Here is a 25,050-nt window from a genome sequence, read left to right as displayed (position 1 = left end):
CCGAGCCAGCGAGGCTGGCTGCTGCACGCGTTTGAGCCGCCGCCGCCGCCTCCACCCGGAAGCGAGAGTCGCGCATGTGTGGCCTGGCGGGGAAGATGGCGGAGCGCAGGGAGCTGGATGCTGAGGCTTGTGACGAGCTCGATGGCGAGGAGGAGGCTGACGATGGAAGTGGCTTTACGCTGGAGGAGGTGCTGCGCCTTGGCGGGACCAAAGTAAGCGGGGGAATCCGTGGGGCGTCAAGGAAAGGCGGGAGCACGCGTGTGAACCTGTGCGCGGGAGCGCACGTGGGGAGCCCTCGGCTCACTCCTGGCGCTTTCCTCGGCCAAGTTGTGGCTTGGAAGTGTAATTGGTCCGGCGGAGCTTCCCCAGAAGGGCTTAAGCGTCCCGAGGGCGGCTTCATCGGCTGAATGGCTGCCTGGCAGGCAGCTATTTACGCCTAGAAAGTGGAAGTTGTAGGACAGTCTTCCGCAGCCCGGTGCCTCTAGATGTGTTTGGCTGCAACGCATATCATCACAGTCAGTAGAGCCTATAGCTATGATAGCTGGGCGTGGGGAGGGGGGCGGGATTCTTACCCAACACGGCCGGAAGGTGTCGAGTTGGAGAAGGCTGCTCTAGGGATGACAGCCTCAGTGTCTGTATAGCCTTTGGGTGTTCAAGGGAAGATATTTTTCTGTATCAAACTTTTGTCTCTTACTGGCTTTGTACAAAGAATCTTCTAATCACATATATATTGTTGTTTTTAGACCAAATAACCCAATTTGAATAACTTTAAAGGTGGCTTAGACACATTCATGCAAGATAAGGCCATCAGTAGCTACTGATCATTACATTTAAATGTAACTTCAGATGTTCACCAGTTGCTGGGGAACACAGGTGGACAGGTGCTGTTGCACTTAGGTCCTTTGTATGGGTTTCTCATGGACATCTGGTTGGCCACTGTATAAACAGATGATTGGACAAAATGGGCTTTTCTTATGATCTAGTATATTTGTTGGTGCCATCAAAGTTTTAGTGCTTTGAGCACAAGTGGATGTTCCTTGACTTGAAGGATTTTTCAAAGTGCAATAAGTAGATAAGTGCAGTGGTAGATGAGGTTGTGTCATGAAGGACTGATAAATAATGTCAGGATTGACTGTAGACTTACAGAATGAGTAAATATTCACTTTCATTTATATTTCATGTGGTCTTCCAATAAGCATCTGTTGTGGAAAAAGGTATGCAGGCTAGATGGATGTAGAATTAAAATATTGCCTATTTGACAGTATTATGGATGTATTAAAATGTGGGAAAGGCTTTTATTTACTTATTTGGGTTTCATTTACTCTCACTTCAAACATTTACTCAGTTATTTGTGTTTCTGGATGCATATGTGGCAAACCTGTATGTGTTCTGGCTATTTGTCACTGATGTACTGTCAGATGATGTCATTTTTATTCTGTAAACATATTAACGAGGCATTGATGTCATTATTTTGTTTTATACAGCAAGATTATATCATGCTTGCTACTTTGGATGAGACAGAAGAACTTGTAGATGGTGGCAAAAAAGGAGCAATTGATGATCTAAACCAAGGAGAACTGGAGGCATTTATAAATTCACTAGGAGTGAACCAATATTCAAAGAAGTTCCTGGCGGCAGAAGAAAAAGATGAGAAGGGAGCAGCAGTAGACAGGCAGGAAAAGCCCCCACGAAAAGAACAAATTAACCGAAAAGAAGTAAATGTTACTACAGTAGGAAAAAAAGAAGATAATGTGAAAAGGAGTAAAGAAAACATACAGTCAATTAATGCCAAAAATAGTAAGGAAAAATTGGTTCCTGATAGTAATGAGAACAGTGGTTTGTTGCTGGGAACAAAAAAAGAAAAAGAAACTTTTCAATTTCAAGAGCGACAGGTACTATTGATAAAACCAGGGGGCAAATGGCATGATCTTGAGTACACAAGTGAATTTACCACTGAACCCCAAAGTCAATTCCTGGTATCCAAGTATAAGGCTTTGGCTCAAAAATTGTACCAACAGGAGGCAGACCTCTACAAGAATAAAACCAATCTGCAGAAAGGATCCTCATCTGCTTGGATGAAAACTGTTGTCTCATCAGGTACTCTTGCTGACAGAATGGCTGCCATGACTCTTCTTATCCAAGATGCTGCTGTCCATTCACTTCAATTTATAGAGACCCTGGTGAGTCTGATCAAAAAGAAAGGCAGCAGAAGACAGAGCTTAATGGCCCTGGATACTTTCAAAGAGCTTCTCATAACACATCTTTTACCAGATAGTCGAAAGCTGTACACTTTCTCTCAACATCCTTTTGACGCTCTGGAGAAACTTTCAAGTGGCAATAGGGACTCAAGGGACAGGCGCCTGATTCTGTGGTATTTTGAGCATCAGCTGAAGCACTGGGTGGCTGAATTTGTGCAAGTGTTAGAATCATTGACTCACGATCCCCTGATGGCAACTAAGACTCGTGCAATTGCTGTTGCTCATGAACTTCTCTGTAATAAAGTAGAGCAAGAGAAAGCTTTTCTTGTGCAGTTGGTAAATAAACTTGGAGATCCTCAAAACAAAATAGCTACCAAAGCATCTTATCTCCTAGAGACTCTGCTTCATAAACATCCCAACATGAAAGGAGTGGTGTGTAATGAAGTGGAGAGGCTGCTCTACAGATCAAACATTAGCCCCAAAGCACAATATTACGCCATTTGCTTTTTGAACCAAATAGTTCTTAGCCATGAGGAGAGTGAGCTGGCTAACAAACTCGTAACACTTTATTTTTGCTTTTTTCAGTCTTGCATCAAGAAAAAAGATGTTGAGTCTAAAATGCTTAGTGCTTTATTGACAGGGGTGAACAGAGCTTACCCTTATGCTCAAGCTAGCGATGAAAAAGTAAAAGAACAGATGGATACTTTGTTTAAGGTTTTGCACCTGGTGAACTTCAGTACTAGTATCCAGGCATTGATGCTGCTCTTCCAAGTGATGGACTCCAGTCAGACTGTGTCTGACCGATACTATACAGCCTTATACAAGTAAGCATTGTGCACATTTTTCTGAATCAGCCAAATTATTATTTTCTGGAATAGTAATTACTGAGTGACTAGTTTTTTGATGTGCAAATTATTTTTAACTTGCGAATTATATAGTAATGTCATGCACTTCATCAACTAGCAGTAATTGCAATATGTGGGTTTGGCAATTGATAGGTAAACTGCTTTGCCTGAAAACTCAGAATAAATTTAATCCTTTAGGCAAGGGCATACAGAAGATAGATTAGGATTTACTTGTAAATCTCTGGGTGATTTGAAGTAATTAGAGTGTTGCACTTGGGACCTGGGAAATTGAAGTTCTAGTTCCCATTTCGCCATGAAGCTTTGTATAAGGATGATTAGGGCCAGTCACTGCCTTTCAACTTACCTTACAGGATTGTTGTTGCTGTGAGGATAAAAAGGTGTAGAGGAGGGCTATGTAAGCGGCCTTGAGTCCTCACAAGAGAGAAAAGGGCAGGATATAACTGCAGTGTCATAATAATAGAAGATCAGCAAGGATTCCTGAATTTCACTTGTTTAACAAAATTGCTCCTCCAAATTATATGTTGAAAGGAAGAAAGCTGTGGGGTGGATTTTTGTGTGGAAAGACTGTGAACTCCATTCAATTCCGCTACTCAGAAAAATGCCTTGGTTCAGAATGAATGTTTAATATATGCTAAACTTTGGTTGGTGAATTTTTGGGTACAACTAATCAACAAAGTAGCTCCCACAAGCTCAAGGTCTATCTTCTGTTGCTTTAAGGTGCTTGAATCTTTTCTCCTTTTTTGTTTACTTTTTTGGAATTCTGTTATTATCCTTGGGTAAAGACAGGTTGAAACAAAAGTCCTCAGTTACACCAAAGTTTTTCTTTCACCTGTCTCTCAGCTCCTTCTAACTTTGATTTATATATTTAATGTTTTTAAAAACTAAATGATAAAGTGAATACAGGGATTGTTCATTCAGGCTTGGTGGTGTAAAGCCTTTTAAATATAATGCATTTATCATTTTATTTAATCGAATTCCAGCAATTCTGGGATTTTGTCCATTTAAAGCAGCTTTCCAGTTTAAACAAGGATGGGTAAAAATATGTGATAGTATATATCTGTTGTAGTAAACAGTGAGGTGAAAATAGGTTTATGTTTCATAGTCAATTGAATCAATACCATTTCAGTGAATTATTCATAAACAGCAGTTAATGCAGCAAATGTCTTTTTTTTAAAGGAAGCTGCTGGACCCAGGATTAGCATTATGTTCCAGACAGTCAATGTTTCTCAACCTTGTCTACAAATCTTTGAAGGCTGATATAGTACTCCGTCGGGTGAAGGCTTTTGTGAAACGATTGCTTCAAGTCACCTGTGGACAAATGCCGCCATTCACCTGTGGAGCCTTGTACCTTGTATCTGAACTTCTGAAAATAAAACCAGGCTTAAGGGTGCAGCTGCAGGATCATGTGGTATGAGGTCTTTGTTTGCTACAAGATTTTTCTTAGTACTCGTGATTTGTTCTTTTTTTGGTGCCATTTTATTATTTTATTGTGGCATCTATCATGATTTTAACTTACCCAAAGTTTTCTGGATGATGTATGGGTATTGGATGGTCTGAAAGGGTAAAAACATAACGATAAATGGCTGTTGCCCTCAGTTTAAAAAAGCTGAAGTTACTTTCGATCTGTTTTGGTTTGCAGAGTATCCTCTCAATGAGATGATTGGTTTAGATTTAAGAGTGCCATAAGGGTGCAGTTTTCTGGTCCCTGGTGAGCATACCAGAGATCATAGGATTTTTTGACTTGGAAATCAAATGTTCACTTCCCTTCACCTCTCAGCCACCTTGGAAGGAACTGCAGAGATTGAAAAGGGAGCATTCTGGTGAGCCAGGAGGAGAGAAGAGAGTCTGAGATACACAAAAATCCCATGGTGTCTCCAGCCTCACTCTAGATGGGTTCAGAGACATATACAAGACAAAATAGGAGGATGGTGGGGTGGAAAATTGAATCTACTACCTCTCTGGATGCTCAAATTTATCAACACCTTGTATTATTGCCATATTGGTTTTATGTTTTTTCTGTGTTTGAAACATTAATTTCCTAGGAATCTGATGATGAGGAACATTTTCATGACCACGAAGAAACTGAAGAGGAAGAAGAAAGCCTTGTAGAGGCAGATAAAGAGATCCAAAGTAATAGAATGGGAAAGTCTGTGCAGCCTCATGACCCAGTTTCAGGAGCATCATGGGTGCATCACCAGAATCTGGCAGGTAAAATTTGTGAAACACTGAGCTTGGTCTGTTAGACACTGAATGGCATCTTGGTTTTCCTTTGCCTGGTATTTCCATTTGTTTAGGTACAAAGTAAAATTGTTTCTCTTGTTCCACATCCAAACCATTCCTTGCCTTAGGCTCATATTACCTCCATTTAACAGAATAGCCATAAGATATTGACTGGGTTACATGAGACTTAATTTTTTTGGATCCAAGCTAGCATTCATATTTCTCTGCTCACTCTGGTTTCTGTTCCACTTTAGATACCTAGAAACCTTGTGAAATTACTAGGCTATTTCCCTTTTTATTGTCCTAGCACCAGATGCCACCCTGCACTAGTAGAAGTCAATTGGCCAGCTGTGCCACTTTTCACTAGCTTTTGCTATCTAAACAACAGGCAATTTTATGAATCTGGATTAGAGTGAATAGACTTTGTTGTACCTTTGTGTTTACAGTAGAAGAATTCTGTTTCCTGTTCTATAATCTGGTATTTTCCATTTGTTTGAGCTTGAAGACATAAAATGCCCTTTATATTTCAGGTGGCAAGAAAACAGGTGATTATGACCCATTACATCGAAATCCTTCATTTTGTGGAGCGGACAGAACTAGTTTTTGGGAACTAAAGCAGGTACTGTTCAGGTTTTTTTATGGATACAGAATTCATCAGGAACTAAGACGTGGCTTTAATAACCTAGACTTTTGCAGGAACTTCCTATATCATAACATTATCTACCATTTCAGCCTTAGTTGAAGTGGCACCTCCTGATTTAAGGGGACTTCTGGCTCCTGCCATTTTCCTTAGTGGTTTTCAGTGGTTTGTAATTAGACACCCTTTATAACAGTGTTTTCAACAGTCTCCATGTACATTTGCCTTCTGTTTCATGGCTTCAGAGCTATTTAGGTCATGTAATAGCAACTGGAGCAATATTATACCTTTTTAGGGTAAGATGTTTATTTAATCTGTTAGTGGAATGCCAATCAACTGTTACAATTTTTAAAACCTTTTTATTATTTAATTTTACTCTGCCATGATGAAAAGCGAACCCTGTGTGATAAAATAAATAGTCACAAAAAATTCAAAGATTTTTTAATCACCAATTGAAGATTTTATTAAGCAGTACTTGAGTATGATTAATAAAGAAATCTTGCTTTTCTAGCTTTCAGAACACTTTCATCCATCAGTGGCCCTTTTTGCAAAAACCATCCTAGAGGTTAGTTGATTTTTTCCATTATGCTGTCATCTGTATATCTCTCCATACATGCATAGTATTTGGGATCACATGGGTGCAGCAGGGCTTCCTCTGTCCCTTGTCACCAGTGGTTGATTCTGCATTGCATATGTATTTTCCGTAGAACCAGTCTCTAGAAAACTAGGGTTACTATCATGTTTCCTGGTGGGAGACAAGGTAGTTTCATTTCTGCCTATTTCCTCTACAGCCCTGTTATTTGTCTGCCTTTCTCATATATTGTGTGGCACACCTGATGAGGTCAGGAAGAGCCGCCACTGGTTTGTCTCTGCTTATGAGAATGGAAGAGCTATGTCTGGTCCAGGTTTAACCCTGGCAACCTAGTCTAGCAAATTTCACCTTTCTCTACCCTGTCTCATCTGCCAGATTGCTCCCATGTGTTATCTTCTCCTGTTGTTAAACAGATGTTGCTTTTCTGCCACTAAAGTATTTGTTGATGCAAAATGACATTGAGTTTTGATTTTGTTTTAGGGAAATTACATTGAATATACAGGTGACCCTCTACAAGACTTCACACTAATGAGATTCTTGGACCGTTTTGTTTACAGAAATCCCAAAATTCACAAGGGCAAAGGTATAAAGCCTATCAACTTTTGTTAAAGATAGTCAAATGGTTAAGCCAGGTAACCTTGGTTTTGTATGACCTCTTGACTTTCTTATGCAGAGAACACCAGCAGTGTGGTAATGCAGCCAAAGAAGAAACAGTCAATGAGTAATGTGCGAAATCTTGCTGGTAAGTAAAGACATTTCGGTCTAAATAATGTAGTTGGTGCTACTCTGATCATCAGTACAACCTAATGTTGCAGGTTCCATCCATTTCTGTAGCTATATTTGCAAGTATATCCAATGATGATATTCTGCTCAATGCACAATATCCTGCTCTATTCTAGCACTAGTAGAAATTACATTGCGCTATCATACATGACCAGTGGTACACTGCCAATAGCATGTGTTGGTGCAGTGAGTTTTCTCATTGCACCAGCAGATGCTATTGGAATTCTGTTGGAGGTTGTTTATGTGAATGCAGTGGAATTTATATTAGTGCAGGTGTTGAATGGGATACCAAAGAAGCATCTTTGATCAGGCTCCTGTGACTGGAAAGGTGTGTGGTATTTCTCTCCAGTTCCTCCTGCAGTACCTACATCATTGCCTACATTGTTTTGGAAGTTTCTCCAATTTGTTTTTTAACGTCAGTTTAACCTTGCTTAAAATAGGTTTGTTTATTTAGCAGGCTGTTGAGGAGGTAAGGTTATGAACAGTCTTTATTTTTAACTGTGTCTCCTGGAATATCATTTATTTCAATTGCAAATAGTTTAGCATTTTTCTAGTTTTACACTTGGAAATTGATAGTAATTGCATTAAATTTTTTGATACTGATGAATGAATTAAAATAGTTCTCCTAGAAGACACCTAGCTTTTCCTCTAAAGGAAGAAAAGAGGATCATGGTAAGATACACAGATAGTTGTGAAACTTTCAAAACTGACATTCAAATGAACAGGTTAGAGTTAATTTCCTAACAGATTGCCTTACTCGTGACAATATGTTAATACCAATAAAGCTGTGATGTAATAAATACAATAGTGATTTTGTAGAACTTCTGTACTTTTGACTGTAATCCATGTTCCCAACATATCATATAACTACATTTCTTCTGCCTAAGTGATCTAAGCAAGAAAAGATACTTAAACTTACTAGGAAGGATTGTATAATGGATTTACTTGTTCTGATGTTACTTACTGGAGCATAGTTTCTGGGGTAATATTGCTAATTGGCAACCATATTTAGGATTAGAAAAACCCATTTAGCTATTGGGTTGGCAGTATGTCTTTCTGGTTGCAAAGATCTGGTTATCTTTTGTTTAACTCTGTTCTGCTGTATTAAGGTTTATGATTGGAACTAGTGATAGGAGTTCACGTGGGGAACTTGGTTTTTTTCTTCAGTTAGTCTCAATACACCATTATGGAAGCCAGTCCCCCGTGATACAGCCATCTTCCCCTGTGTAGCCTCACCACATACTCAGCAGGTAAATGGTAGCCATTTAGTTCATAGGAGATTGGGATGTTGGATTTACTGTCTGGGTCCAGGCAACGTGGTAATCCACACGTAAAGGCTGAGTATAGGTTGAATAAGAGTTGAGTGTAGGTTCTTGCTGAAGTGTGGAATGTTGAGCAAATGAGGGTTGCCATGTTGCCTGAATCAGCTGTGCAAACAAACATTGGTTTGTTACCCACAAACAACCCATGGAAAGAACGCCTAGCTTGTTGTTGGCTTGTGAACTCCATCCCCATAGCAAGGATAAATCCAGCCAGGTGCAACTTGGTCAGCCACTGATGTGGCAAGGGAGTGCTCATAGTGTTTTCAAGGAAATTAATGAACAGGTACATGGAAAAAAGGCTGAGTGTCTGCTGGCTATCTGGTCAGTTCAAAGTAGCTGCTTCCATTGTTGTCCTGTACTTCGAAGAGAAGAGCAGGTAGAAGAATGAAGCAAGCACCACATGCAAGACAAAGACAGTAGTGTACTAATGAAAAACTAAAGGGCATGAAATGGTTTAGAGTGTTCATTACAAATAAAGGCAGGTATCTGCAAGAAAGGGAAAACTTTCCAGTGGGAGCAGGCAGAGGCAAAAAAAAAGTACCGCAAACATGAAGCCGACCAGACAGAAAAAGCCTGCTGATGCATTAAGGGATTGTAGGAGGTGGATTCCCCTGCAAAGGTGCCTGAGATGCATGCCAGAAACAGTTGTAAGACTGATGGGGACAGAAGGACAGAACAAGCTACAGCAACCCTGATCATCTGTTGGGTGCCCCATGGGATGTTCCGCCAACAGCCCGCATTGAGCATGATCACATAACATGCTAATACACCCTGGCAGTAAGCCACAGGGGGCTCCTTATTGTGCAAACAAGCCACGGTATGCACAGCTGATGATCAGACTCACCTTGGGTTATTTGCTTTCTCCCTCCTTGCAGGACCAAATTGTCTCCTTCCTCCACTGTGATTACAAGCCAGTTTTCTTATCCACCTGGCCATGACAATCATGATGATTTCTGCAGCCACATACCTTTCTTACTTGTGGGCTGTGTTTTAAAAAAATCTAATTTGAGAAATGTCTGCCCTTAAAGGTGGCTAGAAATAATCTTGCAGATAGATAACTTTAAAATGAGAGTAGGGAAATGGAGGAGCAATGTGCTTTTCTTGAAACTAGATTTCTCTTCAAGACGAAACTTCAGAATATAAAAGTCAGAAAATGCACTGATTGACCCAAGTCCTAGAATTATTTCAGAAGTATGTAACTTCTTGCAACATCAGTTTGCTAAATTTCAAGTTAGTGTGTATATGTTTCATTTTTAGCTTGTTTGATTTTAACAATTGTGTATGTAAATCTGTGCTTGTTTCTTCATTTCTTTCCTTGCTGCCAGTTGCTGCTTTTTTGGTTTAACTTTAAATGAGTTTAGCCACTGGATCCTAGTATACCAAAAAAGGAAACTTTTTTGGTGCCCTATCTCTCCCCTTTCCAAAAGAAAATATTTCTTATTTCAATATTCAACCTGTGATTGCTATGAAAAGATATCTGTTGGTTTTGATAACTGTGTGTTTAAAGGAGTTATTTAGTATGTTGTTTATTCACCTCTTCCAAGTGTTTGGAGCAGGTTTCTTGTCCTTTGCCTGAATCCTGTGGAATATATTTTGGAAGTGCTGCAGAAAAAATGGGAAATCGCTGGATCTTACCTTCTGTTTGGTTCTGCTGGATTGAAAGCAGCTCAGCAGAGTTACACCAATTAGATACAACCCCTTGTGTTTTCAGTCTTGTCTTTTATTAGATAGGCTCTCCACTGCAATAATCGTTCCAGCCACTTTATTTAACATCTTCTGGGCAAAACAAATACTTGCTCAGTATCAGACGTGTTCAAACAATGTGCTGTTGTCTTGAGTGGTGCTATTAAGATTTCAATTCTTACTGGAATTCCATTTGCACTTCTTGGTACAATATGGATTGGGGAGTGGTTAATTGATGTCACTGCTTCTATTAGTTCAATACACACTTCCTATTTTACTTAGAGGATATTGTAATTTGTTTTATTCCAGTTCCAACAGTATTGAAGAATCCCTTAATTTGGGGAAGCTTGCATGGCAGTAGGTCCTTTAAGAGTGTCAAGTTTTGGTGATGTTGCTTAGTGTTGCCCTGTATCAGATAGTGGGCTAATTTTAATCTGCAGAGAAGTTTATTTGATCGCACTTTAATTAACTGATTAATCCTGGCAGGCTTAGAAAAATGGTTCTAAAGAAAAAGATATGTAATACATGGCAACTGATTGATGTTCATAGCAAGTTTATTTCATAAAACATATTATTTCTTTATTTCTAGTTAATAGTAAGGAGTTCCTTGCACAGGATGAAAGTAAAATCCCAGTAGATGAAGTATTTTTCCACAGGTAAGGAAATAGAACTTTTGCATATCCAGTGCCCTTAACTTTTCTTCATATGTGGAGGGTTCCTTCTTGGGGATCTTTATTGCTGCTACAATTTTCATTTGTGAAAGTGTTGTTGCAAATCACTGCTAAACATTATAGAAACATAGAAACTGGGCAAGTCAGAGGGGGTCTCTCGGGCCATCTAGTCTCACCCCCGGCTCCAGCCGGCTCCACTCCTGACATGCCTACCATAGAATAGGTAATATAGAATAATAATGATAGAAGAGGGATATCGCTGCTGGGGGAAAAGTCAAGTTACTCCTCTCACTAAGAGTTTTTAAGACATCTAGACAACAGGCCATGCATCACAGTAAACCAGTAGGGGACTTCCCCAAACAACTGTGCCATTTTGAATCAGGTCGCCTCTGTTTGGCTGTTGTTCACATTCGTAGCCGTGATGGGATGCACTGGCTTGTCACTCCTGAATGTTTTGTCCTGAAGAAGCATACACACATGAATATATGGGAAAGTCTCATTGCAAAAAAGCTTGCTAGAGAATTGGGAACAGTGACTTACGCCCAAGTATATCTGACTCACAGTAGTCCTTCCTCTGTAGCCTTTTGCTTGTAGGAACACTTTGTCAAAATGGTTGCAAAATCGTTGGCCTGTTTGTACAGGCATTGTGCAAAACACTGGGGGCATGGAAAGTTTCAGTGAAGAGATCACTGCAACTATTAGAAAGCAAACTGAATACAATTTATAGTATCGCTAATAGTGCAACATTAGCACTTCAGAGCAGTGTAAGTGTTTACATTAGTGCTTTTACCATGGGGAAGGATTTTTTTTCCTTCAGAGTGTTACAATAACTGGAAGGGATGCCTTCACAGCTGGCCTGAAGGAAAGACTTTGTGTCAGCAAATCAAGTGTAGGCTGCAGTGCATTGAAATTGATGTGATCAGTGTGATCGGGTTTGCAATGCAGATGTTGCAGTGTGACAGTAAGCCAGAAGTCTTTGGGACCTAGCACTAAATCTGGCACTCTGCAGTTCCCCAGAAGGTGGTGGCCTCTTGCCCTGCCACCCTTCATTTTTCCCTATGCACCCACATTTGGTGGTTTCCTTGCATTTATGGTGTTTTTCTTCGTTATGAAAGGCTGAACTGCTTCATCTAAGACTGGCAGTAATGGCATTAAGCCACAATATGCTGGTATTTTTGGTACTTTGCCTCTGCCCCAATTGTCTTCAGTCTGACCAACCACTGGAATGCCCCACCACTACATGAACTTTTCCAAAAACCTCAAGCAGAGCTGAACATCAGTCTCCCAAAAAATGTAGGAAGAAACTTCGAATGAGAAGCTTTGAATGATTGGGGGGGGGGGGGGGGATGATATCACTCTACAAGTACCTGAAAGGCTGTCACAAAGAGGAAGGTCAAGATCTCTTCTTGCTGATACCAGAGTGTAGGACATGGAATAATCAAAACAAGTTGCGAAAACCCAGATTCTGGCTAGGTATCAGTAAAACTTTCCTCATTGTCAGACCAGTACGACAGTAGAACCAGTTGCCTAGAGAGGTCGTGGGCTCGCCTACATTAGAGACATTCAAGGTGAAAATGGACCATCTTCTGAGTAGGAGGGTGTAAAATGGTGTCCTGCAACAGCAGGGGGTAGGACCCAGTGGCCTTTGTGGCCCCTTCCAGCTCCACTGTTCTATGAGTTCTATGATGCTGTGAAAATAGAATTTGACCCTTCAGTTGAAAGGAGTTCCTCCTGTAATAAAACAATATAACATTTCTTGGTATTTAAACACCTAAAATTTACTGAATATGCTATTGTTTAACAAATGAGTGTGCCCTAATGTGAATAAACTTTGTGTGAATGTAAACTTTTAATCTTAAGGTTTTATAAGAAGTTAGATGTGGAGAAAAAGAAACTGAAACCAGTGGAAGATGATGAAAGTGTTGAAGATGTAGATGATGATGAATTCGAAAGAGCATTAGGTAAGGCTATCCACCTTGTCCACTTTTTCACCCCAATCAGCCCATAATGCTTCCTTTCAAAATGGGAGTAGTTCTTTGACAGTACATGTAAGTCTGATCAAGAGATGAAACTCAAGGACTTCAGTGAAGTCCAGCTTAAAGATGTGGATGAAACCTACTGTTGTGTAAGCAGACTTCTGTTCACATAGTGGAACTTTATCTATCTTTTACCTGTAGGTCTTCACTAAAGTCTGTTTTGGAGGGTGCCCAACCCTCAGATTTAAAGAGCACACAAGGGGGAGGAAGAATAATTCTGTTGATAGAAGCCATTCTGTCAGCAGAATGACTTAACTGGATACTACCCTATATGTGTTGAGTTGACTGCACTGTCATCTAGTTACACAGTTGGGTGTATTTGGTGCTTGAGTAGGGAAATGCCAAATTCCACATCCACAAGACTATAAAGTAAGAATTATTCCTAGTAAGTTTGATTGTTTCAAGAATGTAGGGAACTTGGTGCAAGGTATACTAAATTGTAACTTGATTGTTTTTTCACTGAAATGACAATGTTTTAACTTAATTGTGATAATGCAAAATCAAACTGATGTGCCCACCTTTTTTTCAGACTCAATAGAACAAGATAATTATTTTGAACCAGTTATCAAGGATGACCTTAATTTTGCTGGGTAAGTTTTTTAAGGGAAAGAAGCACACTTGAACTGCAGAGGTGCATGTGTTGTATCTGTTAGTATATGGCACATTATGTCTCAAGGCTCTCTAAACTTGTGCTTTCTTCAAGAAAGCAAGTTTCAGTTAAATATCACTAAATGGATTACCTCTTCCTTCTTGAAAGATGGCTACATTAATGGTGTGATTATTCAATTAAATTATTATTTAGAAATGTAATTTCTTTTAAAAATGTGTCCAGACATCATGTTCTCAAGGGATAATCTTATGCAGGATTAGACAGAAAAAAGGCCAACTATGTGCATGCCTTATGCATGTTTGGACAGGAAAACCTTCTGAAATTTTCAGAGTTAGCAGGGGCTTGCTAGGACTTAGAGGACTTCTTTTCTCCCCAGACTTGCATAGGATTGTACTATTAGCTGCTGTCCAGTTTTTGGATAAATAAGATTTTTGGATGTGAGGTAACTGTAGGCAACTTGGAAAGGTAGAGCAAAGTCTTCCCAGTTTTTTGTTTATATTGAGATGATTTTTTCTATGATTTCTGCCCCAGTCTGCTTAAATGCAGGAGACTTTTTCTTTCATATTTTGCTGTGACTGTTTTGGAGGTGGAAAGAAAACACTTGTTTTCACAAATATTTGGTATCTACATCATTTCGTATGGGATAGGACAATCTAATGTGTGAATAGGTCTGAGCTAACTCCTCCTGAAGCTTTAATTTCCATTATCAGTAATGTGAATTAGAATTCTTATTTAACCTTCACTTTGCATCAAGAAAAATGGTAATCTTGACCCCAGACAAAGTGCCCCAGGGAAGGCAAATGCACCATAGGAAAAGGCCTTTGTCCAGCTGAATGTTTTCCCCCAGGAAGTTTGAATCAGCATAAGAATGGCTTTCAGGTTTCAGCCAGTACAGGTAATTTAGGACTTAATCTCACAATCTGCATTACAATACTTGGCTTATTGACCTTTGATCTGCTTAACAATAGTTTGATCTAGTACTTTAAGTTAGCATAAAAAGTTTTCCCTTGTTCATGCTGATTTTAATTCTATTTGCTGCAGGTTGTAATTAACACACATTGCTATGAAAGGAGACTAAGATGACCTATAGTTAATGTATAAGTATGCATTGGATCGGTTAAAAAAAATTCCCTTTACTGCAGGAATTGTAAGGAGTACAGACTAAATCAAATGCTATTGCAATGGTAACCTTTTTTGATAAATGAATTTCAGTGTGTTCCCTGTTTACATCTAATGAGTCTTGAAATATTTTAATGTTTAATGAAGGAAGCTTATTGGAATAAAGCTAAAAACAATCAGCTAAGAGATCTCCACTTGTGATCTCTCACAATCACTTTGGATCATCACGGGGTGCTGCTTGTGTGTCTGACCTTGGGGTTTTTCCTTGATCCACCCAGAAAAGCCCCATACATCAACCCTCCAATTTGCTCTTCCTAGGTTTGGGTGTTTTACTCTTCATGAAGAGATTGATCATATCGTGGGCATGTTCATTTTAGTGCACTTATACAAGAACAGAAAGATAATAGTCAGTAGATATAATATTTATGCTAGTCAAGAAAACAAATTAGATACCTGTTGTGAATTTTATTTATTTATTAATTACACTTGTATGCCACACCCTATATCTTGAGGGCTTTCTGGGCAGCTCACAGAACAGAGAGTTTTAATATGAAGTGATAATGAAATATGTATTTGGTCTTTTATTTGAGGGATTCAGAGCATCCATTTTCTCTGCACAACAATTCTGTGAGATAATTTAGATTGAGTTTGTGGTACTGACCCACGATCACCTAATCAGCTTCAGGATTGTGATGAATGAAACCTGAGTCATCCTGGTTCTGTTACCACACTTGAGTCATGCTGGTCAATGACCTTTGCCACTTATCTCCAAATATGTTTGTTTGTTTATATTTTATTTTATTGAAGATATTTGCAGTTACAGCTCATTGCCAGTGGGAGCTATTTTGCTGGTGCTAGTTTTGCCCTGACTACAATTTTTCTTCTCTGTCCCTTCCTTGCTAATGTATAATACCATATGGAAATTTGGCATTTTTGAAATATTGACAATATCTGTTTGACCATCATGCCAACCTTAAGCCATTCCCCAGCTGGATGATCTAGCTTTGAAATCAGGAGGGACCACAGTGGAAGAACAGAGAGATGAACAATTACAAGTATCAGTCAGCTTGTTCACCGCCAAATAACGACTTACATACCTGCTTCTATGAACCATGTGTCTGTGCAACTCCTAGTTATTGTGAAGGGGTGGGGTGAATGTGCCAGGCAGTGTGGAACAGTGGTTAGTGTTGGGCTAGAACTGGGATGTCCTTGGTTCAAATTCTTACTGAGTCATGAAGCTCAATGTGTGTCCTTGAGCCAAGCACAGATTCAGCCTAACTTGCCCAAAAGGGTTGCTGTAGGGATGAAACAGGAAAAAAAGGTCGAACGTAAACTGAGTATTTCTGAATGCGATAACACTTTTGTGTACTAATATAAAGTTACATGGGCTTGGATTTCACATATGTGAATTAATACCCAGTGTATATCCATTCTCACACTTGCACAATAGTAATAGGCAGAGGATCTTCAGTGGTAAAAAGAGCCTCATTTTTCTTCTTCCTCCCTTGGCATGTGTGCAGCCAGTGCACCAGGTTGACCTGTACGGCTTCACTGAGCAGAAGGGAAGAGCTAGAGGGATATGGAAGCCATGCCCAAATCCCCTTTGCCTAATTCCCTGGACTGCTCTGGTATGCTGCATGCACACACGGTATGCATGTATATGGAGAGAAATGGTGCTCCACTGAGTCTTGTGGCAAACTTCCTTGGCCAGGCAGAGCTTGTATCCCTCCATGTGTAAGTATTGTGCATAGTACTGTAGCTTGCCTATTGGAGTCCTTCAGAATTTCACGCAGAAGATGACAGCCTTTAAAAACAAGCAAGCAAAAGATTTAATTGTGATGTTCAGGTATTGTTGGAAAGATGGATTTCTATTTAAAAGCTGTATTTATTCCAGAAACATACAAAGGAAGGGGAAAGGAAAAGGAAAAGGTCAAAGTGATGAAGCAGAGTGGGAAGATTCTGATGAAGATGATTTTGATGATGAGGAGGTCTCTCTGGGTAGTATGGATGAAGACTTTGGAGAAGACATTGATGAAGAGGGAGGGACATTCATGGATGTGTCTGATGATGATGGTGGTGGTGATAATGCTCCAGGTAAAAGCAAATGCTTCAGAATTACTAAAAGTGCTCACCTTGTTAAAACTGAATTTAAATTCTAAGTAACTAGTTCTTGTAGAGAATATTTACTGTGGGGGTTCATTTGATAATTAATAGGATTTGCTTGGAGAAGGATTTCTAGATAGGATTGGGTACTATGGCAGATAGCTATGAAGAGTTTTAGCAGGGAAGAACTTGGCTAAGAACTTATGTGGCATGTTAAAGCTACAAAAGCAATGCAGAAGTTAGCTCGGTTAAACAAGAACTTGAAATTTAGTCAATATACCTTTGCCAGTCATATGCTAAAGCACTTGTGGAAGTGAAGCATCGCCAGCAACAATACAGAAGGGAGATAGAAAGAAAGGAAATTGGGATTCCTGCCGTGGGGTTCTTTGTGGAGGCAAATTCATCCGTAATTAGAAATGGCTTCCTAGCTGAGTTCTGGCGTTGTGGGCTGGAGTAAAGTGTAGGGAACTTGACCGGGGTACAGAATTCTGCAGAAAACTATTTTTGAGCAGAGCTTCTGCACAAAGATAGGGCAAGCTCATGAATGGATTTTTCTGGAAAAACTGTGCTTTGTGTGCATTATGTAGACAGAGCAGGTAGAGATGAGTTTTCTAAGAAAGGTGCTGGGCTTAGGCCTGTATAGCAGTCCTTTTATACATCCTGTGAACTTGTATCCTTAGTTATTAAAATGAGTGGTAGGATGCATATCTTCAACAGGAAAATGCATGTGCACAGGAACATTTCCTTTCATATACTAAAGAGTTAGGTTTGGTCCTGGAAATACATTCCAGGGCTCTTCCCCAAATGAAACCTTAGACAGGGTACCATCTCCTCTCTGGCTTGCCCTTCTTGATGTAAGTTGCTAGGCAGAGTCCTATGGGGGAGATTGTTGCTTGCAAGACTGACACATGGTGGTAGCGAGCCAGAAAGTTGGACTGAATGCAAATATCTCCCACAGGAAAATGCATACTGCACTGTTGGTATCAACAGACTGGCGTTAGACACATTCTAGAGAACTGGAGTTAGGAGAAATACCTGAGGGAGGGAGGAAGGATGAATCGGACACCTTGATCTGGTTGCATGGTCCAAGTAAGCCCCTAAATCTTACCTGAACTGCAACATGTATGGGATGTGATTTCAATACACATCAATCATGGGCTATTTTCTCCTCCAATAAGCCATCCTGCTTGGGTTTGGACGATAAGCTGCATTCAGGTGGTGATTATTCAAATTTCACCTGGCATGTACCAGATCTTGGCTTAAATATTAATTTTGTACATAGATCAATTTATAAAATATCATGGAGATGCTAGTTTTAAGCAGTGGGCTGGTTTACACAATAATAAGTGATCCTGCATCACATTCATGTCCTTAATGCATCTATTGAACATAATTAAAGTGACAGTAATTCTGGTAATACTCAGTGATAGAAACTTCACAGGCACAACAAAAACAGTGGAAGAAACTTTAAGGTTCCATTGCAAATTCATTAATCAAAGTGAAATTACCCAATAGGCTTATGAAATCTGTAAATAGGAACTGAGAAGATCTCATTTTTTCCAAGCTTCAGTAATATTTTCTGTGTGAAAGATGCATGAATCCTCACATGGACAATCTTTAGTTTTGTTATATGCTTGAAATAAATGTTTTAATAACTTTCCATTTTGATAACAGATGAAATCAAAGAGCCTCTGGTCAGTAAGAGAAGCAAACGAAAAAAAGAAATAGACTTTGCTGGATCGATTCAAGGTAACTTTTACATTGCTAGGCTAGATGAATTTGGAGCTTGAGAAGTCTGTGAAGTAACAGATGGCTTTTAAGAGAGGGATCTCTCTTTGCAAGGCTAGGTAGATATAAAGGATGGTATTCATTTAATCCCCTCTGGCATTTTATTTCAGTAAGTGCTAGAAAATGGCTTTCAGTGCCATTTTCTTGGTTGAAAGGTGGGATACACATCAGATTAATCAAATTCAATAAAGCAATCTGTACTTCAGCTTGGAAACAAAGAACTTGAGTGAAAAATTGACCAGTGTATAGTTTTGGTTATGGTTGGAGTTTTTTTTGCAACCAGTATTTGTTTATAATGGGAGGTGGGGGAGAAATACTCTGACCTCTAGACCACAGAGTGGCCACAGAATGTTTAGTTTTCCTGTCTGAGATCAGAGACAGAGCTCCAATCTCGGAGCAAGAATCTAGAGTTTCAGTTCCTGTCTTCTTTCCAGCTGGCCTGGAGATAAATGCTCACCTGCTCACTAAGGTCAGGAACTTGACCTTGGAGAAGAGGTAATTCACTAGTTTGAGGGAGAAGGGGCCTGGAAGAGCTGGAGGCTCTGGAATGCCCTGACTACATGGGCAAACAAGCATGTCTGTGAAAAAACTGGGTGGGAGAAAATGAGTAAATTGCTCCCATTCCTCCTGTCCTGTATAAGACACTCATAACTTAAATGAGTATTGCCAGAATGCATCTGTACATAAGTTTCTAAAGAACTTAATTGTAAAACTACTGAACTACAGTGGTACCTCGGCTCACAAATGCCTCAGTTCACGACCAAATCGGGTCGCAAACAGAAATTTCATAAAAATTTTGCTGCAGGTCACGAACTCTGCATTGGGTGCCATTTGTGAGCATGCCTGCCTTCCCGGCACACTCGCGGTCGTGCTGGAGGGGGTGAGATGACTGCGATTGTGCCCGTGTTCCCTACCCGAGTGCCCCTGTGCCCGCCTCCCTTCCCAGCGCGTTTGCGATCGCGCCCGTCTCCCCCCACCCCCTGCACAATCTCGGGTGGGGGGAGATGGTCGCAATCTGTGTTGTTCTTTGTCACTTTGCTTCAAATTTTTGTGAGTTTAAAAAATAGTTGCAGAATGGATTAACCTTATTTACATTGACCCTTATGGGGAAATTTGACTTGGCTCACAACCAATTTGGGTCACGACCAGAGTCCTGGAATGGATTAAGTTCACAAGCCAAGGTACCACTGTACTAAGTAGCCAATTAATAAAATTAGTTTCTTTGCAGTACTAAGGGGAGCTGGCTGATATAGCACCAATTTGTTTTGTTTTTCAAAACTGAAGGAAGAATGTTGTCCAGAAAGTTGGTGGAAAGTAAATTATAAAGATTAGAATCTGAAAATGGGGTAACTTGTTGTAGACATAACCACAGCTGAGACACTGAACTGTGCCTGCAAGTACTATTTGTTCCTTTTCCAATTTGTACATTTTTCTTTCATCTGCTCCAGTCTTCCCCACTACTCGTTACTTTATGAGTGCTAACAAAGGGTAGGGCAGTGTTTGCACAGTTTTCTTATTTATCTAAAAAACAGTGGCTGATAATGTTTTTGCTTAAAGGGTCAAAGGAAAACAAAAGAAAACGCAAAGATGCTGGCATGCTTGCTGCTGCAGAGGAAGTAGGTATTAAGTTTTATCCCTATTGAAATGCGTTTGGTCTGGAATTCCAAGTACTCATCTTCTTTTTTCTTTTGAAGTTTGGTTACCTACTGGATGAAAATATTGGATCCAAATTTGACAGTATTGGAATGAATGCGATGGCTAACAAAGATAATGCAAGTAAGTGATTTTCCATGATACAACTCGCAAATATATTTACCTCTGTTCCTTAACTGTACTGGTAGCAAACTTAATGAACTTTTATCAGCATTTTTCATTTCATTTGATTTGGAACTTTTTCAACTAAGTCATGCCAATTAACACAGCACATAACTGAGGGTCAATTCAGAGATGTTGCTTGGTGACCTTCTGAAGTACTTCTGACCCTTGTGCAAGAGAACCAGCTAGCCATGTAGATTTTCTCATGAGTATTCTAGATTCCTTATTTGGAGACCACATTCCAGTATAACACTGCCTAGAGCCTGATATTTGAACCTTTCAGAACTAGTTGTGGAATTCATGGTTGTTGGTATTTTAGACCCTTACTTTTTATTTCAAATAGTGTTTCTTCTTTGCTACTTAAAGTAGAGCTGCACACTCACCTATAAAATCTTTTCCTTTTTTTATTACTGCTTCATTTTAGCAAACTTAGCTTAATTTTAGCATGTTATATTTTGGCTTCATCTTGTGGTCTAGGTAATATTTAACTTCCGAGAAACTTTCTGAATATCACAAATTCACAGGTTCTTTAGTACCATATATGACAAATATGTCATTTGTCTTTTTAAGTGAAATATTAGGGTAAATTAGCCTGCAATCTTCTTAAACTAGACAACTCTGTGCTCTTTGGCAGTGTTAATGTTTTAGATAGCCTTTCAAACACATTAGTGAAAGTCAATCTGAGGCACTTCTACTTTCCATCATTGCTGAGTTTGTCACCAGTAATGAAAGTGGATAATACTAGGTACTTAAATATTATTGGAACCTTCAGAGATACAGGCATGGTTAATTCTCTGGTACACACAGCAATGAAATCTATCCTCTTTCTCTCATGTCTCTTTAGGTAACATTTCTTAAGAGGTTGTTGAGCTTTCTGCTTTTAGAGGGGCATGTAAAATGATGTAAAATGGAATTTGATTAACTGCCCAGTTACTACAGCCTCAGAGATTGCGGACTTAAAACAAAGATTTTTTTTTCAGCCTTTTCATGCATCAATGAGTTATGGGTTCAACCCTATACTTAACATAGCAAATAAAATGCTTCTTTGGAATAATGGGCAGTGAAAGGGGATGCTGTGTAATCAACTTGCTTTGCCAAAAACTTTTATAGAATTGGACTCAGTCTACCTGAGGGTGGAGTTTTAGGCACAAAGCTCTTCCATGGATTTGAGAGGTGGTTTTCATGACTTTCCTCCTATTACCCACTCAAAAGCTGTTCCAGAAAATAAGGTTGCTTACTTTGAAATGTTTCACATTTTTGAAAAGTGTGAGACCAGGTGGATTGTTGTGGGCTAGGAAGTCTTTTGGGAGAATATATATATGTAAACACACACACACACACACACACACTCTTTGAGAGCAAAAGATGTTAGGAAATTATTCCTGCTTTATTGTGGTCTTTTGAATCTCTGGCTTAGTGTTCTTTGCATCCATATAAAAACTCAGTGCAGAGAATGTCGTTATCCCATTCACTTATTTGTCTTCCTCTGTTAGATTTCAAACAGCTCAGGTGGGAGGCAGAGCGTGACAAATGGATTCACAATAGAGATGAGAAAAGCATCATCAAGCGAAAAAAGAAGTTCAGTCACAAGATGCTGAAAAACAAGAACCGAAGCAAAAAGACAAGAAAATCAATATAAAAGTTTTAATATAAAATATTTAAAAGCTCTTTATACTTACCTTAATTTTTGTTGTTTAACCATGCCTCGTGATCTCTCTCCTTTATCCCGTAAATCCCAGACCACTCATTACATTTGTAATAAACTGTGAAAATAAAAGGAGAGTCTTTTATTGTATTCATGGCTGAACAGTGAATGATGGACTTTCAAAGAGAGTTGTGACTGAACTCTTAATACTGAGAAGGAAGCTGTACCATAACTATTGGAGTTAGATTTTTTTTTACAAAATTGCTTAACAAAAATAATTACATCAACCATAATTAATAGCAATGCATTAGTCAAACATACCTTCCAGGATAGAAGGACATCTCCTGTTCATTTTTTGCCTGAAATCTGAAAATAGAATTGTCAGATGAATCGCAGTGAAAAGTGAATTGCAACCCATTCACTTTTCAATTCAACAGCAATTCAACAAGCTATTTTTTTAATTGTGAAAAATAAATTCTAATTCCAGTTTGTCAGATAGCTGTGCAACCTCTACCTTGAAGCTTGTTCAGTGAGTTACATTGCCTTGAGTCTTACAATATGGTTAGTGGAATGTGGCAGGTGTTACGTTGCAAGCCAAGTTTCACTGAAGACAAGAGAGAACACATGATCCAATGCTTGTCATAATGGGCAGAGCAACAGAAAAAGGCAAGGCTGTCATGTTCGTGCAGTCTTAAGTTTGAAGCTAGAAGCTTTAGAAAAGTAGAAGTCAAACTTCAACCAACTGTTCTGTTGGCTCAGGATACCAGAAGAAGAGGTGGTATAAAATTTCATGCATCATCTGCATTAGGATTTTATGGAGAGATAGCACCTTTGCTTTTGGATGTTCAGATCTCAGCAACATAGTCCACATTTCAATTAAAGAATGTGGCATATTGGGCTGGCAATTATTTAGTTTATCAAATCTATATTAAGGCACAATAGTTAAAGACATTAAAATATCCACTTATATTCTCAGTATCTCAAATTATTCTCAACCTATCCTGAGCAACTTCCAGTTGGGATAAGAAGTGGATAAACTTTTTATTGCAATTGAAATATGCAAGATAAGCATCTAACCCCATCCAGAATTTCCCTGTTCATGTTCCTGGGTTGTTATCATGACATCCAAGTGCAGCATTGGTGTGTTCAATGTTAACCAGAGTTTTAACACAAACAAAGAAGACTGGGTTGCTTAACCCCAAACAACCCAGACTGCTAGTTCAGACAGCATGACACCCACCCACGAACAGGGCACTGCTGAAGCAGAAGGTGAGAATCGGCACTTCTACTCATGCTCCCTAATAACCATACTTTGTTAACCATGAGCTATTTGCATGAACAAGAAAAATGACTGGCAGCTGATAGCAACTCCAGCATTCTAGATTGTAAACCTGGTGTGGTAAGAGTTTTAAAATTCAAACTATTTTGCCTTTTTATGGGAAATGGTCCAAGTACATTCATGGCACGCTATATCAGGAGTTTCACAATGACATTAACAGAGCTTTCCAAGATTGTGATTTCTGTAAAAAATGGACATAGATGCTCAGTATGAACAATGCATACAAGCAGCAAATTCTCAAATTATATATAGCGTCATGCAAACAGATTTAATCTTTAATTAAATTATATATAGCGTCATGCAAACAGATTTAATCTTTAATTAAATTATATATAGCGTCATGCAAACAGATTTAATCACTTGTGACTCTGTATCTGCTGCAGAGGATCTCCCATGTCAGCAGTTGTCCCACTTGTTTGTGGTCAGACGATACAGACAATCCCAATACATCTGTTGCTCAATATCCTCTGAAAGGTTACAGTACATAGTTTGCGGGTGGTGACGGCATGGGGAAGTATTTTCTAGAATGTTCTCTATAATGTTTTACAAATGAAAATACACTGCCTGTTTGTTCTGGTTAGGAAACTTGAGCCATCTCAGTGTATAGTTACCTTGACTTGTATCCATTCTGTAATATAGCCCATATGCGCCCAAAATTCCAAGAACTTCTAGAAACAGAAGTCCTTTGAAGATCTTTTTTCCTGTATGGGAGGTCATTGTACAGCCAATACTATCTTCTAGTGACAGAAAGAAACATTTCACTGGTTATATATTTTCAAGTATCACAGATCAGGAAAAACTAAAGAGTGAAATCCTATGCACTTAGCCAAAAAAACCCTACAACTCTCAGCATCTCCCCACCCTGGAAGTTGTAGGATTTCTTATTGTCTAAACATGCATAGAATGGCACTCTATCTAGTTTGGCAGCATGGGGGCTCAAGTAAGGGAAATGAGGAAATAATGCCAACACAACAGTCCTCTGGGTTATTTAAATTGTACTGAAGTTATACTGAAGCTGCCTGTGGTACACAGAGCCTCCGTTTTAAATACGCAAACCTAACAATGTTTTTGGATTGTATGAGACCTGTTAAACCGATGCTTACCAGGTTTGCATGAGACAACAACCTCCAAATGAGGGACGCACATTCAAAGAACAGTATTTTTATTATTATTATTATTATTATTATTATTATTATTATTATTATTATTATTATTATAACATTTCTATGCCGCCCCTTGCCGAAACCTCGGGGCGGCTTACAACACGATAAAATACAGTAGAGTTGGAAGGGGCCATGTTCAAACCACATGTGCCTCATCCTCCCCACCAGCTGTCCTTCAGCAACACGTGGCATGCTGCCTGAACCGGGAAGCTTGTCACGCGTGAGAAAGAGACATCCGTGGCTGAGGACGGGCAAGTACGGGGCCGACACGTGTCCCTGTGCGCAGGACTCGTGCAACCTCCTCTTTGGGAGTCATTGCCACTGAAGTGCCGGCAGGGCTCACGGCGAACCCGCGCACGCTCCAGAAAACGCCTCGGCTCAAGGGGTGCAGCCGCGCCGGCTTCGTGGGAGACTCGAGGCCGCCGACGGAATAGCATAGGCGGGGGCTTCATCGTCACAG

The 25,050-nt window shown here is 39.6% G+C and overlaps 2 protein-coding genes across 2 annotated transcripts; one reads left to right on the top strand and one right to left on the bottom strand.

Moving 5' to 3' along the window:
* Positions 1-55: 55 nt before the first annotated feature.
* Positions 56-22,220, top strand: CEBPZ (CCAAT enhancer binding protein zeta). The gene is made up of 16 exons (XM_044456259.1): positions 56-212; positions 1,485-3,022; positions 4,241-4,472; positions 5,107-5,272; positions 5,815-5,903; positions 6,433-6,486; positions 6,994-7,096; positions 7,187-7,255; positions 10,891-10,957; positions 12,833-12,933; positions 13,538-13,598; positions 16,632-16,831; positions 18,515-18,589; positions 20,186-20,244; positions 20,323-20,404; positions 21,937-22,220. The coding sequence occupies exons 1-16, from the start codon at positions 75-77 to the stop codon at positions 22,080-22,082; spliced, it is 3,180 nt and encodes a 1,059-aa protein (XP_044312194.1). The 5' UTR covers positions 56-74; the 3' UTR covers positions 22,083-22,220.
* Positions 21,810-24,589, bottom strand: CEBPZOS (CEBPZ opposite strand). The gene is made up of 5 exons (XM_044418459.1): positions 24,531-24,589; positions 24,039-24,164; positions 22,410-22,454; positions 22,123-22,206; positions 21,810-22,037 (listed from the first exon to the last, which is right to left on the bottom strand). Exons 1-4 carry the CDS (start codon positions 24,571-24,573, stop codon positions 22,124-22,126), a joined length of 297 nt encoding a protein of 98 aa, XP_044274394.1. The 5' UTR covers positions 24,574-24,589; the 3' UTR covers positions 21,810-22,037; position 22,123.
* Positions 24,590-25,050: the final 461 nt, after the last annotated feature.

The sequence above is a fragment of the Varanus komodoensis genome, unplaced genomic scaffold, assembly GCF_004798865.1.
Source record: "Varanus komodoensis strain SLA01 unplaced genomic scaffold, ASM479886v1 scaffold1, whole genome shotgun sequence".
Lineage (NCBI taxonomy): Eukaryota > Metazoa > Chordata > Lepidosauria > Squamata > Varanidae > Varanus > Varanus komodoensis.
The sequence above is the reverse complement of the archived record's forward strand: the minus strand, read 5'-3'. Positions and strand labels throughout refer to the sequence as shown.

Excerpts from the sequence above, each read along its gene's own strand:
- CEBPZ (XM_044456259.1), top strand. The coding sequence starts at position 75 with ATGTGTGGCCTGGCGGGGAAGATGGCGGAGCGCAGGGAGCTGGATGCT. Across the intron at positions 5,904-6,432 it reads GTTTTTGGGAACTAAAGCAG|CTTTCAGAACACTTTCATCC; the intron begins GTACTGTTCAGG and ends TTGCTTTTCTAG. Across the intron at positions 20,405-21,936 it reads GGCTAACAAAGATAATGCAA|ATTTCAAACAGCTCAGGTGG; the intron begins GTAAGTGATTTT and ends TTCCTCTGTTAG.
- CEBPZOS (XM_044418459.1), bottom strand. The coding sequence starts at position 24,573 with ATGTGCGTCCCTCATTTGGAGGTTGTTGTCTCATGCAAACCTG. Across the intron at positions 22,455-24,038 it reads CAGAATGGATACAAGTCAAG|ATTTCAGGCAAAAAATGAAC; the intron begins GTAACTATACAC and ends TTCTATTTTCAG. Across the intron at positions 22,207-22,409 it reads ATGTCCTTCTATCCTGGAAG|TTTATTACAAATGTAATGAG; the intron begins GTATGTTTGACT and ends TTATTTTCACAG.